General features: G+C 37.1%; 1 protein-coding gene across 1 annotated transcript; it reads left to right on the top strand.

The window, feature by feature from the left end:
- Positions 1-6487: 6487 nt before the first annotated feature.
- Positions 6488-12952, top strand: LOC109038328 (uncharacterized). Its single transcript, XM_019053356.2, has 4 exons — positions 6488-6797; positions 9228-9413; positions 11489-11647; positions 12612-12952. Exons 1-3 carry the CDS (start codon positions 6741-6743, stop codon positions 11639-11641), a joined length of 396 nt encoding a protein of 131 aa, XP_018908901.2. The 5' UTR covers positions 6488-6740; the 3' UTR covers positions 11642-11647; positions 12612-12952.
- The last annotated feature ends 3601 nt before the right edge of the window (positions 12953-16553 follow it).

Here is a 16553-nt window from a genome sequence, read left to right as displayed (position 1 = left end):
TTTGAAGAAAACTCATTTCGAAAATTTTCACACTTACTGCTCTCTTCGCTATCACGGCAGAGGAATTTATTGATTCTTCTGTAACTTTCATTTTCTACACTAATTTGTAGCTATCATAAAGATTTATTGAGATCATCGTATGATAAGTTGGCACCGAGGAAAGAAATTAAGTCCTCATGGAACTCAGAAATTTTCAGGCCAGACAATAAAGGGTCAATTTTTTAAGTTGATAAGGTACAAAATTTTGGTAGCAGCGCTTTGTGAGTATTTTCTTTTGCGGCAGCTTGTGGTATGAAAAGTAATTAAGTCAAAATTCACGTGAAAAACAGGTTTTATTGGGCAGAAAAAATATATATAACTATCATGTTGTAGAGGAACTACAGCGGTTACATTTTTGGTGTTCAAAGAAAAGAAAAGAATTAAAGAAACATTTTGTTGTGTTTTGGTGTAAGAGAAAGGGAGATCAGCGTTATAGTAGATATCATGTGGTACATCTTTTGACCTTAGAGAACTGAATTTCCCTCGGGAAAGTGTTGATGGGTAAAAATTCAAATTTTTCGGAAAATCCTGAAATTTCGAAAAAATACAAATCAAGGTCCATCTCTTACAATATACATGACCAAATATTGTGAGGGCTGCTGAAGCTACATACTGCAAAGTTTATAACTTGATTCGCCGTTATTTTATATTTGTGGACTACACTACCAACCTCATTTTAAACTGTATCAAAAACGCACGCACAGTCAATGACTTCAAAACGAAGCGCTGGCATCAAAAAATGAATTTCCACCGCCGGAACTATGAAGTGTAGGTATGTCAAAACCGTAATGGATACACACTTATTTTTGGGTGTAAAAGTTCACTTAATTTGACAATGTTGAAGATTTTATTAGAGTGTTATCGCTTTAATTTCATCATGGCTTACTCAGCCCGACGACTTGCAAGCGGTTCTCACGTGAATATATATTATCGTGCCCTACTTATTTTAAATAGATTCTCCTGCTCAGAGTTCTGAATTTGCGAAAGCTACAATTATTTTCCTCGTACAACTGAACTTCAATTACTTAGCCACGGCGGAAACTTTGTACCCACTGTTGGTTGATATAATTGGCTAAATGATTTGGCTTGGTTGATAAATTAAACGACAGAATATTTTTGTCTCGCAAATCTTTAAAATGACGAATTTAAGATAAGGATCTGTTTATGGAACGTAAAACTCTTTTAGATAGACGTATTTAAATGAGTCCAGTTGAGGTCGCTTTACCACATAATCTTACCTCCATCAGAGCTTTGGGTAACGCCCACGCAAAAATCAGCTCGTTTGTAATAATTACTTTGTCACGCTTAATTCGACTTTTTTAAAACACTCGACTTAGCGGATGTGAACTGTGCGCACGACCCGCAACTGTCAAAACAAGTGACAATAGGCACAATCTTTTCTCTCCGCCGCGTCGGGAAGGAAACTTTGGGTTCCAACTCTCATCACTCCGGTTTTCGCGAGTGTTGTCGGGGCATGTTCGGAGATTGCTCATCAGCGAAATTTACACTGCGAGTCTGGGAAATTGTGAATTGAGTGCTAAAATGCGCATCCTGTGCTCGGAATTTTAAGTCGTTGAGGTCGGGTGAGGTTGGTAACAATGCTCTGTACCTGTGCGACTACCGCGCCACGCAACATGGATAATAATTACAGATGAGGCAGGACATAAGTCACACCAATTCACTGAATGATGCGACACATTAGCGGCGAGCAATTATTACAGGCACAGTCCATGCCAAATGAACGCAACCGTCTGATTGCACGGTCTTATTTTGGAAAAAATGAGTTGGGAGTAGTTTTGTATTCAACTGGTTATAATGTTTGCTCCGATAAAAATTACAGGTCCAGAAAAAAAAATTCCGAAAGTGGAAAAAGTCGTTGAACCTTGTCCTCGACATTGAAGAAGACTCTCATGAAAGATTGAACTTCAAACCTCTATTTTTCAATCCATACTCGGTTAATTTTGTTGCGTTTTGGCCCATTTTTTGTATAAGTTGTATTTTTAGGACAGTATAATCGGAAAAACAGAACGTCTTTACATTTCATGTGAATGATCTATGTCTTAAATACGCAGTACACCTAAAATAAGTGGGAATGTTGCTTGGTATCCTTGTAAAAAAAAGATAAAAAAGAAAGAAGAATTAGAATTAGACGAAAGATGTATTTTGGCTTGTCAGTTCACCATTAAATTTAACTGCAGCCAACATGGGTTCTCGAATGGTCTAACAGTGGTATCACTATGAATGTCACCATTATTTGGAGCAGAATAATAACATTTTACTGAACGTGGAGAGGTGATTTTAACGCATTAGCTGCTCGCCTACAATTTCTGGTGTAGGCAACAACAGCTCTCGCTTGGTCGATAGTAATATCGTGAAATGGCATGCTTACTCAGAACAAAAAAAAAAAAAATATATTTTTTTACCGGACGATTGGAGGTTTTTACTTTAACTTCATGTCAGTTTTGCCTTCAATTATGAGTGCAGGAACACGAGCTTCCACCTGGTCGAATAGTAGTTCCAATGTAGATTTGACACTCATTTGAAATAAACACAATGCATATCATTTTTCAGAATAAGGAGACAAGAATAAGGAGTGATTATAATACATTGGAAGTACAATCTATGAACAGAGAATTTTTTTTTTATGAGAGAGCTTTTTCTCAATTTGGGTTAAAAATTTGGATTTGGACCGAGAATACCCTCTATAATATCCCCCAGAATAAACTGAAAGCGATTCAGTTTGTTTTGGTGTCAGGAAGGGGCGTGAAGTTAAATTTTGATCGTACAATTTTGAGTTCCAAACATAGCATATTGAAATTTTAAACAATTTTTCCAAAAAACTACGCCTTTCAACTGTTTTCAGTCCGCTATATTAAATTGTTGAATATTTTCATTGCAGCACGTCATCCTAAAGTTAGGTTTAAAATGTGCGTGTCAAATTTTCGGTATGAAAATATTGACCGTATGAAGAAGAAAAGGCCTAAAATGACCATCGATTTGGTTTCTCCCTGCTTCAGGGAGGAGATGAAGAGTGCGCGCAGGCATAGTAACAGTGGTGGAAGGGGTATTACAAGAAATGAGGGCTGAAGGAAAATTTGGGGAGTTGTGTCGAAGAGGAATGTGAAAGCTACTCATATGTATGAATGCATATCTTTGATTCATCACCCCGTGTTCATATTCATCATGATTTAAATATATATAGCTTCGGACGTTAGCAGATACAAGGAAGGCAGTTCGAACTGACAACGTCGCTTTTTCGCGTGGCCGGAATTCGCGACTAGTGCAAATATTATAGTGACAACCATGGTCATCCGTCACATTGTTTCAACTTAAAATCCGTTCAAACTCATAAAAGTCCTCACTTTAGTCCCTAATGACGTCTAATTTTGACAGTGTGCCTTCGTTACCATCCAAATGTTCATTCGTTTTCGGCATGGACTGGGACACATTCAAAAACTCTGCTTTACAAATGAAGGCAGAGTTGCATAGTATCAAAATTGTGCTCTTTCTTATTTTCCTTAAACGAGTATTTTCGGGTTTACCTGTGACGTTTGTGTCTTTTTTACATACATTTTGTTTAGGCTATTTGTGCGTTTTGTGCAAAGACATATACACGGATCACGTGTTTCTAAAAGCATGGGGGCATTGGCGGATCCAGCTATTTGGCAACATAAGATTTCCTCGATTAAAACCTATGGAAAAGTATCGATTCTAGGAGGGGTCAGGTGCTCCGACAAGAATCGATTATTTAAGATAGATTTAATCGGAGGAAATTCGGTGTTGTCAAATTGCTAGATCTGCAATTGCATGTGGAAGACGTAAAGCTGTCCTGGCGCTATGCGTATATATGAGAGCGGGAACGAAAACAACAATAACAATATCATCCAAAAAAATTACACGCTTATTATTAACGGTAACGAAAGCTATAAACAAAAAATTAAAACAAGGAGATGGGCGCATAACTGTTGCACTGGCTCGTAAGATCAGTCATTCCATTTTTATCATGCTCCGAATTTAATGCGACACGAAAATCCTGATATGGAAATTTGGTAGATTTGGAAACGCCTTCAATTTTAGCATGATACCTCACGCATTCCGGAGAGTTTGAATAGTTGTATCGTTGCGCCTTAGCAATGCGGTGGAAGATTAATATTAAATCAGTCTCCACGATATCTTTTTCCGTAGCTTTGTGGATAATTTTTATAAAAGAATTAAAAATAAATACGCGGTAAGAAATGGAACCAGATGAAAGGAACTCAATTCAACAATAAAATACAAGAAAGTACAGGCCAAAATGAGTATAGAAAACTCAAATATAAGGAAAAAACATCCGAGCAAATTTCACGCTTATTATCAATTGGGACACAAGCTAAAAACCAAAAATTAAAAGAATGAGATATGCGCATAATTGTTGCACTAGCTCGCAAGATCAGTCATTCCATTTACAACATGCTCCGAATTTTATGCGACGCGAGAATCCTGATATAGAAATTTGGTAGTTTTAAAAACGCCTTCAATTGTGGCGTGATACCTCACGCTTTCCGGAGAGTACGAATAGTTGTATCCTTGCGCCGTAGCAATGCGGTGGAAGATTACGATTGAAGTAGCCTCCACCCTGGCCTTGTCGGAACTCCTTTGCCGTTATTGCAGTTTTGACCGCACAGTTTAAGTGTGCTCAAGCTATAATTGTAATTAGGAAGTGGATAATTAAAAATCACCACTCCGTAAGAAACGTAACTAAATAATAGCAACTCAAATCGACGATCAACTGAAGGGTACCAAAAAAGTACTGAATTTTTTATGCTTATGAGGCACTGAATTTTTTGGAAAGGTACTACAAAAGTACTACAAAAGTACTTACTTTTAGCCAGCCAGTTTTAGTAGACGCCCTGCATACTATACCATACCATACCACAGACATGAGAATTATTCAAATATGTAAATCGATACAGATAAACATAGACATATCTGGACTTAAAAGTTTCCCTCATTTTTACCAATTTTCTTTTCGGCCTGAAATAATGTGAGGATATAATTCATAAAATTGGGCTATCGATCGACCATTGACATACTGATAATTAAATAAATCGAAAATGTGTTCCCCGATTGCAAGGTCAAAATACCTCCGATTATGCACTGATTTCTTTAAGGATAGGTAGTCAACATTTTTCTCCTCTAATCTGAGATATTTTTTAGAATGACTGAATATTATTCCTATAGACAATTTAAACACCAATCTACCTTGTGACATCCGGTCTCTCACTAAAAGTGATTCGAGTGAAGCCCTCGTTATTGAAGCGATATAAACCATTCTCTGCTCCCATTTTCTCTTACCGAAGACTTCGGGTACCAGAACCAAAAACATGTTAGCACCATAGTGCCGTGCTGAGAAAGAACACCGTATGCGCCTTTAGGCGTTGCCAAACCTCCCTCGACAAATCACGAATTTTCGAGGATAGTTGTGAAAATTTTCATCCAAATTTTAAGGAATTTCGCTAGTAATTTGATCTCAAAAGTCTAAAAATTCCAATGAAAAATATTCACAACTGTCCCCGAAAATAGATATTCTCTGAGAACTAATTTGGCATCATTCGAATGCTTACACGGAATTTTTCCTCATCCCAGTAGCATATCAAGCCAGGCCCTGTCGTGACCAAAGCTCTACTTTCCGTTTCCGTGCAATGCTAATCAGTGACGTGGCGAGCTTTGCGATACATCGATTGATCAACCGTTTGATGATATGTAAAAGCATCGATAAACGGTTCTCGCAACAAACACCTTAATAGTTGATTCTTTACCATAGCTTCAAATGGGAAAATATCTATATTCGATCATTCACACCTCACCACTGTACCTAGTGCTTTAGAGATAATTTTCTGATGTAATCGATTATACATCGATTGATCTACAATATGAACCTATGGAAAAGGATTGATAAACAGGGTGTTAGTGACGAACACCTGAATAATCGATTCTTTACCACAGCTTCAAATGGGGAAATATCGATGATCGGTCACTCGCGCCTCGCAACTGGTACTAATATCGTTCATGACGAATTAGATCAATGTAGCAGAAATCGTGATGTACGTATGACGCGGCGCTGCGACTGGTGAACGCAATTGGGTGTATAGTGCTTTGCCGTGCTAAGGAAAAACGCCGTATGAACATTCGAGAGTTGCCAAATTTCTTCGAATTGAACATGCATTTTTGAGGAAATTTTTGGAGAGTGTACTTTGACATTTTCAGATATTTAAGATTAAATCGCGAACAAAATTGTCTGGAAAAATCGAAAACAAATATTCACAATTTTCCCGGTAAGTTTGACTTTATTGAAGGAAATGTTGCAACATTTGAATGCTCTTACGGCGTTTTTCCTTAGCACGGCGGTGCTGCAACCAACCTTGCCCATCTTAACGACCTGTGAACCCAAACAGATGGCGCGACGTTGATAGCTCCTAATGACACGATTCACAATTTTCCTGTTTCCGAGTGAGAATTTCGTGAATACTAATTGCCAATTTTGAACTCATGCCGAGCGATTAACTTGATAAACGGTGAAGTTTTGATCCCCCCCCCCCTTTTTTATTTCGGCCAAACGATTGTATCCGGTTGTTTATATTAACAGTGACTGGCCGTGTGTTTAGTTCAGTCCGATTTAGCTGCGCTCAGTGTTTTGTGAAATTGGGACCAACTCTGTCAACATGTTTTTAGCTAAGACAACTATTTTTGCGTTAGTGGTGGCCACCGTTTTGGTCGAGGTAAGAGTGCATCGTCACTTTTCGGCTAAAGTATCACAAATGCCTTGCGACATTTAAAAATTTCCGCTGCTATTTTATTTTTTTACAGAGAAATTGTTCAACGAAGCTGTTCGAAAATTTCACTGAATTTTCTCTGTGCTCTCGATACAATTCAGTGAAATTTTAAAACAAATTCAACCAGCTATTTCTCTGTAAAAAATTAAAATGACGGCAGAAATTTTTAAATGTCGCATGGCCCTTGTGATATTTTGACCGGAAGGTGAAGACATGCGCAAATCAGGCGTTCGCCTTTTAAAAGCATTGCGTTAGTTTTATCAAATCGTTTACCCTTTAAGGCCGGAGAATTTGCAAGCAATTTTTTTTTTGCTTCTTCCATAAGTGCTGAAACAGCTGATTTCGCAGTTTTGTCATGATTTTTTTCTGTTGTGGGAAATAGTATAAACACATATTTAGAGAAAATACACCGCCTAGAGACATCATCTGGCGGCATTTTACATTTATACACATGTATTTCGGCAGATTAGATCATTTTGCCATCTGCTCTAGTAACAATTCAATTTATGAACAAAGGGTATCCTCGTGTTCAGTAGGATCAGTAGTTTCTACTTAAATACAAAATTCATCTAATTTCAGACATCTGCAAACTATCCATTTCAAGGTAGATTCAAAAAAAAATAGGTAGAAAAAAAGATAATTCAAATAGTTTTAAGATTATTTCCTACGTATGGTCACGTCGTATTTCGTGAATATTTTTTGCGAAACTTTAATGCCGCATACCTAAATCACTGAATAGGTCAATTGCGCAATCATAGAATTTTGTTTAGATGCTTCATTTTATGAATCAGCAGAAAATGATAAGATTTGTTCCAACACCAATTTTTTACGTCCAATATACAAGATTTAAGGGGTTTGGAGGACAAGGCACATAAGTGCGGTTTTTGAAAAAATTGATGCATTCATGATTTCAAGTAAAAGCAGTCTCAATGCATATTCGGCAATAAATTCGCTTCCAAGTTCCAATTTTAAAGCATCAAAAAGTCACTTTGAACTCTCTTTCCGCCGTGAGGATGCATTAATTTCGAAACTTCAAACACGTATTTCTCGAAATATCAAAATCTGCACTTATGCGCTTTGCCCTCCATTTAAGCTTTGAAAAACGCGTCATATGATGTCATCCGCATCACGTGGTGATGCTTACTGTGGTTTATCCCACTTTGATTGCGTCCATGTATAGCTCGTATTCGAAACATCACACGGGTGAGATTGTATCGATATCGATTGGTTCAAAACATAAACATAGCCTCAAAAGTCAATCGAGTAATCTGATGGAACGGGTTTTCTGTGATGGATTTTTGATTCGTACGAGTACTGAGTGGCCAAGAGTAGTGGAATTGCTACGAAATTTCTCATTTTCAGCTCCTGTTAATTTTGGTTTGAGGTTATGTTCTCAAGTTTTGAACCAAACGATACATCGAATCACTATTGAACACAATCCACTATAGGTCGAGCCATCAGTGCAAATGTGAGTATCTTCAATTGATGAATCCTTGGTGAGAAAACCATGGTATGTACTAACACGGTGGGTGACGCCATGCCTCATAAAACGTATTTTTTGAAGGGCGATACCATGTTTAATATTAGCCATAGGAAATAGGTGGTATGACAAATCATATTTTTTTTCACTAACTAGAGAACTCTGCTGAAAGAAAGTAACACGTGGTACTACGTAAGGTACTAAGAATTTGCAACTTTACCGCGTAATGTAAAGAAAACCTGGGTCATATTTTCAAAATCTGAATATAGCGGGCTCATTAAGAGACTCTTGCCTGTTGATAGCCGCGAAAATCATGAAAATCGGCCCGGTAGAAAGCTGGAAGTAAGCGCTACCAGATATGTAAATTTAGGAGGTCTTGGAGCTTATAATGCTATGATTGCTATGATTTCCCATAATCATAAAATATCATCTTAATTTGAATAAAGGCTGCCTTACATGAAAGTCGGATCGATTTTCTCGATCTCGCAATGACAGCGCATCGAAAACTCCTTTTCCGTTTTTTTGATTCCGGTTCAAAAGGAAATGTTTAGATTATTTCGAAGTGACTAGGGTTTTTTGATCTCCTTATTTTCACGTGTTGTAGCTTTTCCCAAGATTTAGTTTTTATTTTATCATGTGTTTGGGCTGATTGAGTAGTTCACCATTCCTAATAATAAATTACCATGAAGGAGATTTTTTAACATATTTTTCCATGGAAAACGTCAAAAATTTTACTTTTTACCATGCAAGACGAATTGAACAGTTAATCCACGTGAAGGCGAGACGACTGAAACCGTGATTTCTGTCTCAAAATGCTTCATTTCGTTTATCGTTTCAACTATTTTAATCCATAATCACCGTCGTAATTTGCTCTCTATTTTGTGACAAATTTCCAGGGATCTCCCGTCAACTCTGATTACGCTGAGACAACCACGCAATTTTTACCAGGTGGATTAAAGCCTGTGGATACGAATGACGCCAGGGTCCAAGAGCTCGCCAAATTCTCTCTCTCCGAGTTAAAAAGCTCTCTAGGAACTAGCGAAAATCCCCAAATGGTCAAAGTTACCAAAGCTTACAAACAGGTCAGTCTTATTCTCTTGGTGTATTACTCGTATTTACACACACACACACACACACACCCTCTCTCACACAAAATTATATAGTTGCTTCTATTTGCACATTCCTCCTTTTAGGGGTTTCAGCTATTTTTGTTTAATAAAAAGGAATGATCGATTCAACATTATTTTCAACTAATTCAAGTACTCATCCTCATAGCTGATTTTCGTGCCTCTATTTGTAAATATCTTGTATCAAAAACATAAGAATCCACTTTTGAGCATTATGCTATTGAATCGTTGAACATTTCCTCAACTGTATGCTGATTATTACTACATCAAAACAGGCTGCTAAGCTGTGATTCGGTGTCCAGTTTCAGCTCCCAAAAATAGGGTTGCAATGACCAATTTTACAGTTAAGGTGACAGCCCTCTTAACCCAACTAAACAGTTTTGTAGTGACAAGAACGAAAACGGGAAGAAACTTTGCGGCATCGAGTATACTACTTAGTCGACTTCCCTGCGATTTCCCGTATCAAGATAGTTTCAAGCTTCAAATAAACTATGTAATATTGTAACAGAAATATTTGTGGTTCCCACGATTAAACATATTGCATCTATAACTCAATATTCAGAAATTATAACAGAACGGAGGAACCGTTGGATATATTGGTAAAGCTGGGAAAATTGTTTGCCGAGAATTTTTTTTATTGTAAATCAATTTGGTAGTAGTATTATGCTAGAAGCTGCATTTGAATGTGTTGACAGTGCATTTGTGTGCCAATACCTTGTACGAGAGGGTGAGTATATAAGCGTGTACGACTAACAATTCCTACCAACAAACTTTCCGAAAACATTTTCGGTATTTAAAATTAGTTAACCGTACAGTGAATGTGTGCTCTTGATGTTGATAGATTGAATACATCCCGGTTTTGTCCTTTTTTCTGAAAATATTAAATATTCGGAAATCAATTGAGTGTACGCTTATTAATTATAAATCAGTCATTCTAAAAACACGCGTGCAACAGAAATGAGAATTTGTGAAAAGCTGTGCAGACTGTTTTAATCGACCTATTCTAAATTTCGGAGGTAAGCAAAATGAGGGTGTTGAAAGAATAGCACGTATCATGTGAACGTATTTATGCTAAAAGGAACTACGCGTGCATAGAGTTTGCGTGAGACATAGTTCCTTTTGGCGTAAATACGTTCATGTGATCAAAGTATTTATGCTAAAAGGAACTACGCGTGCATAGATTTTGCGTGAGACATAAGTCCTTTTGGCGTAAATACGTTCATGTGATCAAAAAGGAGCTGTAAAAGTGGCGTCATGTTACCCCACGTGACGCTACTTATAGAGATCTAGTTTGATCGCATGATTTGAGCTATTCCGATTTGAAATCGGATTGTGGTTGTTTTCGAAGTTGTCCCTCTATTTGAATGGGGAAAGAAGAAAAAAAGAAAAATTGGGCTTGCGTCTTTTTGAAAATGAACGGAATTATATCTGTGTATTTTTCCCATTCAAAGCCAAATTTTTAGTGTTTCAATCCTAAATTTGCAAGACAAATGTTATTTACGCGTAGTCTAAATAAATTACGTTGATATCTTACTGATTTCTTTGTAACTTTCTTACTGACGATTGTTTATAATTGCAAAAACTTACTAAAATCTCGAGAACAGAGACATATTTTGCTTTTTTTTCTGTTTTTTCCTGTTGTTTAATGGCTTTGTGTCAAGCACCTGCAGCATACCATATTAGGCTTAAAAGTACAAATACTCATGCATCCTCTCATTCTTCAAAATTTGAAATAACTGCGTGAGGGATTCGAGTCGTATCCAATCAAGACAGACGACCTAGTCAATTTAAGAAATACTGGACTTTTCAGGCGTTTTTCAGGTCTTAAAAATCAGTAACTTAGCTTGTATTTTTCAACAAGATGCATCTATGCCCAAGCGATACCGAACTACCGAAAACTCAATTCTCGATTTTGTTGGCGCTTAAGTCTCTGAGAAGGACCGATTCAAATAACCCTTCAGTCTAGAATATAGAGCTTTACCTAATTTGTCCTATTCAATCTCACATGCGTTCTGGAAAATTGATTTCAGGTCGTTGCTGGAACGATGTACCACATCACGTATGAAGTTTCTATTCCCAACGGAGCCAAAAAATCTTGCACAGTGAAAGTGTGGGAACAGCCCTGGATATCTCAAGTTCCTAAAGTAACCGAAGTCACATGCGATGATACACCATCAAGCTGAGGAAAGGTGAGGTTTTGTATGTTCCTAAAAATCTATAAAGTTGTGAATTTTTTCGATGAAATTCGTGTTTAAAAAATGAGACAAATTTGTCTCTTATATTACTGATAAAGTAGAACGGATGGATGATTCATCGAGTTGGAAAAAGGTGTGATAAAATACAAATTTGAGCGCCAGTTTTAAGGGAGGACCCCCTCCCCCCCCCCAAGACCTGCCCGAGACGCTCGCTTCGGATATATTCTGGATATATTTATCTACACAATTTCAAGTCAAATTGTTCCTAAGTTTCTGTTGAAAAAAATCAATACGAGAGAATATTATATATTATGTTATATATGATATATTATATCAAATTCGTTGTAGTTAGGCTGATATTAGTCAAATTGGTTTATTCGTGAGAGGAAGACACGCCGCCGGTTTTGAATTTGACGCGACGCATCTCATACCATAATCAATTTCAGACATTGCCGAGTTTTCAATCATTTTTTTCAACACAAACCAAACAGCATTTTGACTTGTTACTCAGTGAGTATATCGTTAGGGAAAAATCCCAGAAAATTTCAAAGCGTTCGAAAATAAATTCATAGGATGTTCCGATACTTCGTCCATTTACACCGGAAAAAAAAGAAACACATTGGATCTAGAGTCCAGACTCTTGAAAACATCGACAAGAAAAAATACTCTCGATTCAATCAGATTTAAGCTTAAATCAAGAACCCAGCCTCTTAATTTGAGCGGATTTCCTTTTTGATTTAAGCTTGAATCTGATTGAATTGTCCTTTCTCTTGTCAATGTTTTCAAGAGTCTGGACTCTAGATCCAATGTGTTTTTTTTCAGTGTAGTCTTCTTTTTCAAAAATTGAGCAACTTAGAATGCAATTACGTTGATTACGGTAGAAAGTGTCTAATTTATAACGAATACAATCAATTTTAGCGTTCCATCAACTTAGTCAACAAATCCTTTAATTTTCCAGCCCTCAGCTATCTTGGTGACAGATCTCTAACATTTTCAAGATCACCACACCTGGACGAGAAACGATCCTTACGAAAAATACTCAGTTCCTGTAGAAGTACTGTGATGCTTCTTCAACGATGAATGAATTGGATCCATCAACATTAGACCTCTGCGGAGAGTTTCAACTATTCCAGTGTAAAGTTAAGTTGAAATAAATGCCTGTGTTGAAATATTTCAATGTTATAGACTTTATAGAATCAAACTGAACGTAAAATGTTACTATTTATTTATTTATTTATTCAAATCTTGCCTTCAATTTTAATTTTTGAAATACAATAAAATATGCCTATTTTCGGAAAAGATGTACAAGATTCTTCTGTTACCCCCGTTGAATTATTCCCTCTAAATCTCCTCTCTTCGATCGAACCAAAAATGGACCGCGTTAGATCAGCTGTTGCGAAATTTAATTGGGCAGTTTAATATCTTACATGAAAACTGTTGTGTGGATTTTCGTGCGAACTTCAGTGAATTTTCTCCATGGTAAGAAGCAAATTTCTTAAAATTTTTAAAGGAATCCACAAAATGTTTTTTCGTAAAAACTTACATGTAAATTGCCCAGTTAAATTTGTCAATAGCTGATGTAGCTTGGAACCACTCTGCCAAACGCGGTCCAAAGCATGTTAGTGTATTTGCCGTTTAAAACCAAGTATTTGGACTATCTACGCATCAAATTTTATAAAATGTAATGGATGGAGTTACCCACCGTGGGAACCTTTTGATTGTTCCCGTTCAGTCACATTAATTGTTCTGGTGTTGCACAATTGAATATTTTTTTCTTCATCATCAACAAGACTGAAGTATGTTGGGAACAGTTGTGTTTCTGCGGCGTAATGAGGTAGCGATTCTCTATAGCAAAAGCATTATGTATGTAGGTAGTTACAGCCATAGGCGGTTCTACGGGGGTGCCAGTGGGTGCCGGGCACCCCCAAGCAAAAATTAAGTCCAGTTACCAGAACCGTGAAAGAGGCTTTTGGGCAAGTAAAAACGTCGAGAAAAAATCGTATTATGAAGCGCAAAAAATTGGCAATATTTTTATTTAAAGAATTTTGGAAATCTGCAGGTGTCCAGTATTAGAACCAGTATAGACTTGAATATATAAAAGACCAAATTACTGCTTTTAAAGATTCTGTATTCGCTCACACTGAGAAAAAATCCCAGCAATTAATTGAAAATGTTTTAAATAGAATTAAAATTGATAGCCGTGTTTTACAAAGATTCTACTGTTTTTTTATGGTAAGATTGTAGTTTTGATGGAAAGTTTTCCTAAACATTTTCTACAATGAATTTATAGGTATTTCAGTAGAAAGGAAGGAGAGAAAAAGAGAAAGGAGGGTAGGAAAGGGATAAAACTTGTAGGCCGAAACTTAGGCCTCTCCTGAGCGACCGTCCCCTTCGGGGCTGGTCTCTGACATTTTCCACCTCTGGGCACCCCCAAGCATAAAGGTCTAGAACCGCCTATGGCTTACAGCAAACTGAGAAATCTAATTTTAGGTATCATCGTATACGGAAATCACATTTTACGCATCAGGAATGTCATGAATTTATTCCTATAGACGAACGAAACAAGCGATCTATAACGAAAACAAGCAGACATCAAGATATCAGAAAAATGTTGCTAAAATACTGATTCCACGTTAAGTTCTTGGCAGAAGATAGTATCGTAACGCCTGGAAGCATGCTGTTGATGTTCCCTTAAAAATCTGTCTTGTAAAATCCAAGTTAAAGCTGCAAGTACCCGATCGCAAAAACAAATCAATCGATTTGACTGATGCTTGGATTTCATTTTGCAAAAACGAGCCACAATCATTCCAATGTCGCTAAGATTGCTCAACTTTTTTTTCCTTGTAAATATAAACTGATAATCTAAAAAAATTTAATCTCAACTCCCAAGAAAGTATATTGTCAAGACGATGATTACTTTTGTAGTTTTAATTTTTTGCGTGATTTCAGTAATTGTATCGCTAAGAATGTAAGTAGCACAATCTTAGCAACATCGGATTGCTCTTGGTTCATTATTGCAAAATGCAATCCATTTAGCTTTATTTTAAATTTTCAAAAATAAAATTTTTGGAGACGAACAGCCGGAAGGTGCCTCTAGGCGTGATAGATCCGATTTTAACCCCAGTTTTGAAGTGAAACCAGTATTGTAGCATTATTAATTTGTTCACTGTTTCAATGTATTGCTCAACTCTTGGTATAAATTCATCTCAATCCTTCCCTCGTGCAGGCCCGATCTAAATCGTCGGAATTTTCTTCATATTTGTTAAAAATTATTCTTCGAAACAATTGAGATCGCACACGATGAGGCAGGGCAATAACCGCTTCGAGATTTATCAGTATATTTATTAGACAATTATTAGTGTATTAGGTTCTCTTAACTTTCTCTTTTGTTCTCTCAGTGGACCTAATTAGCGGCTAATCGTCGGTGAAATTGTAAAAATACGCATAGCTCGATTTCGGTGTTTTAAAATCCTGCTCCTATTTTATTTTTTAAACTGAGACTGATCCAGTAATATTGCTTGAAAGACTCACAAAATAATCTTCACATAGAGAAACAAAATCACCGTGTTTTTATTTTTATACATGCATTCATAAAAATGACGTTTAGTAGTTTTCCATGCTGATCAGTGTTCGAAACTCACCTTTGAGTTTTAGGAGCCAAGTGGCGCATCAAGCCCGATTTGTAGTCGCCATTGAAGATTTTTTAGGGGCGAAATTGACTTTTTGCCTACATATGACGGCGCATTTAGTGAAAAGTTATATGCAAGATGTTTTCGTAACAGAACTAGTAAGTAGCTGTAACTTGGGGAAGACAAAAGCACAAAGGATGAAATCGCGAAGAATAGAAAAAGCTTTCACATGTAGTGCTCAAAATTTCGAATAATCACCTGATATGAAAATTCAGATTTTTAGGGGGCAATTTTTAGGGACCACGTTGGCAGAGAACCTTCATTTTTTAGGCGCCACGGCCGATTTTTTAGGCGCATTCGGCGCGTTGGCGCCTGTGAGTTTCGAACACTGATTGCTGAAAATAAAGTATGACGGGAAGTCTGTAACGCCGCAAACCGATATGCGCATTTTTGCAGTGTCATCACGCAATTTAGAGTGACAGTGAGCACTTTGAAAACACGTCGTTGTAGGACTATGCAAATAGTGCGCTGATGATCAGATTTTAGTTTCTTGATCTGCTTACGCCGCGTACCATTTCTACGCACTTTATTTTTATTTCCGAGCGGTGTCTGCACTATTTTGCAACACTGAAACAAAATTTTAGCCGCGCAACATCATCCAAGTTTGCCAACAGGTTTTAAAATAAATGTAATTTTTGGGAAGAAATGACGAGTCGCGGTAATGAGGGGGATCCGGGCAAGCAGCCTCAAGCTTCAAAAGTGGATTAGGCACATCCTATGGCTCTGAGGAGGAGAGAGAGAAAAATTGTTGGAGCCAGTTTTTATTCGGAGTACTTAATGCACCAATTTCTTTCCGATTTTATAGGAAGTGCGCGGATCTTCAAAACTACCAATTCCTTTGCACCAGTTTTGTCCTGGATGGAACTTGCATCGAGGATACAAATAGCGCTATCATAATTGACTTGCTTTTCATCAGATTGTCAGTTTTTCTCTGCTACTATAGTTTAAGATATATCGACGGTGAAACTACCAAACCACGTATCTCGGTTTGCGACGTCGCAGACTTCCTGTCATACTTTATTTTTTAAATGAAAAACTACTTAACGTCCAGTATTGAAAATTTCTGTGATTTTTCCTCTTCGTGCGAAGACAATTCTGTGAAAATTTCAAGGAATGATATTGATTTGGTCTACTTCAAAAAAATAAAATGCGAGCGTAGATTTTTAAACACCGCAAACGAGATACGTGGTTTGGTAGTTTCACCGTCGATA

Source organism: Bemisia tabaci, chromosome 10 (genome assembly GCF_918797505.1).
Source record: "Bemisia tabaci chromosome 10, PGI_BMITA_v3".
Classification (NCBI taxonomy): Eukaryota; Metazoa; Arthropoda; class Insecta; order Hemiptera; family Aleyrodidae; genus Bemisia; species Bemisia tabaci.
The sequence above is the reverse complement of the archived record's forward strand: the minus strand, read 5'-3'. Positions and strand labels throughout refer to the sequence as shown.

What these genes read in the sequence shown, in the direction of transcription:
- LOC109038328 (XM_019053356.2), top strand. Translation starts at nt 6,741, where the DNA reads ATGTTTTTAGCTAAGACAACTATTTTTGCGTTAGTGGTGGCCACCGTT. An exon ending in TGGCCACCGTTTTGGTCGAG is followed by an intron (nt 6,798 to 9,227) that starts GTAAGAGTGCAT and finishes ACAAATTTCCAG; the next exon opens with GGATCTCCCGTCAACTCTGA. An exon ending in TTACCAAAGCTTACAAACAG is followed by an intron (nt 9,414 to 11,488) that starts GTCAGTCTTATT and finishes AATTGATTTCAG; the next exon opens with GTCGTTGCTGGAACGATGTA.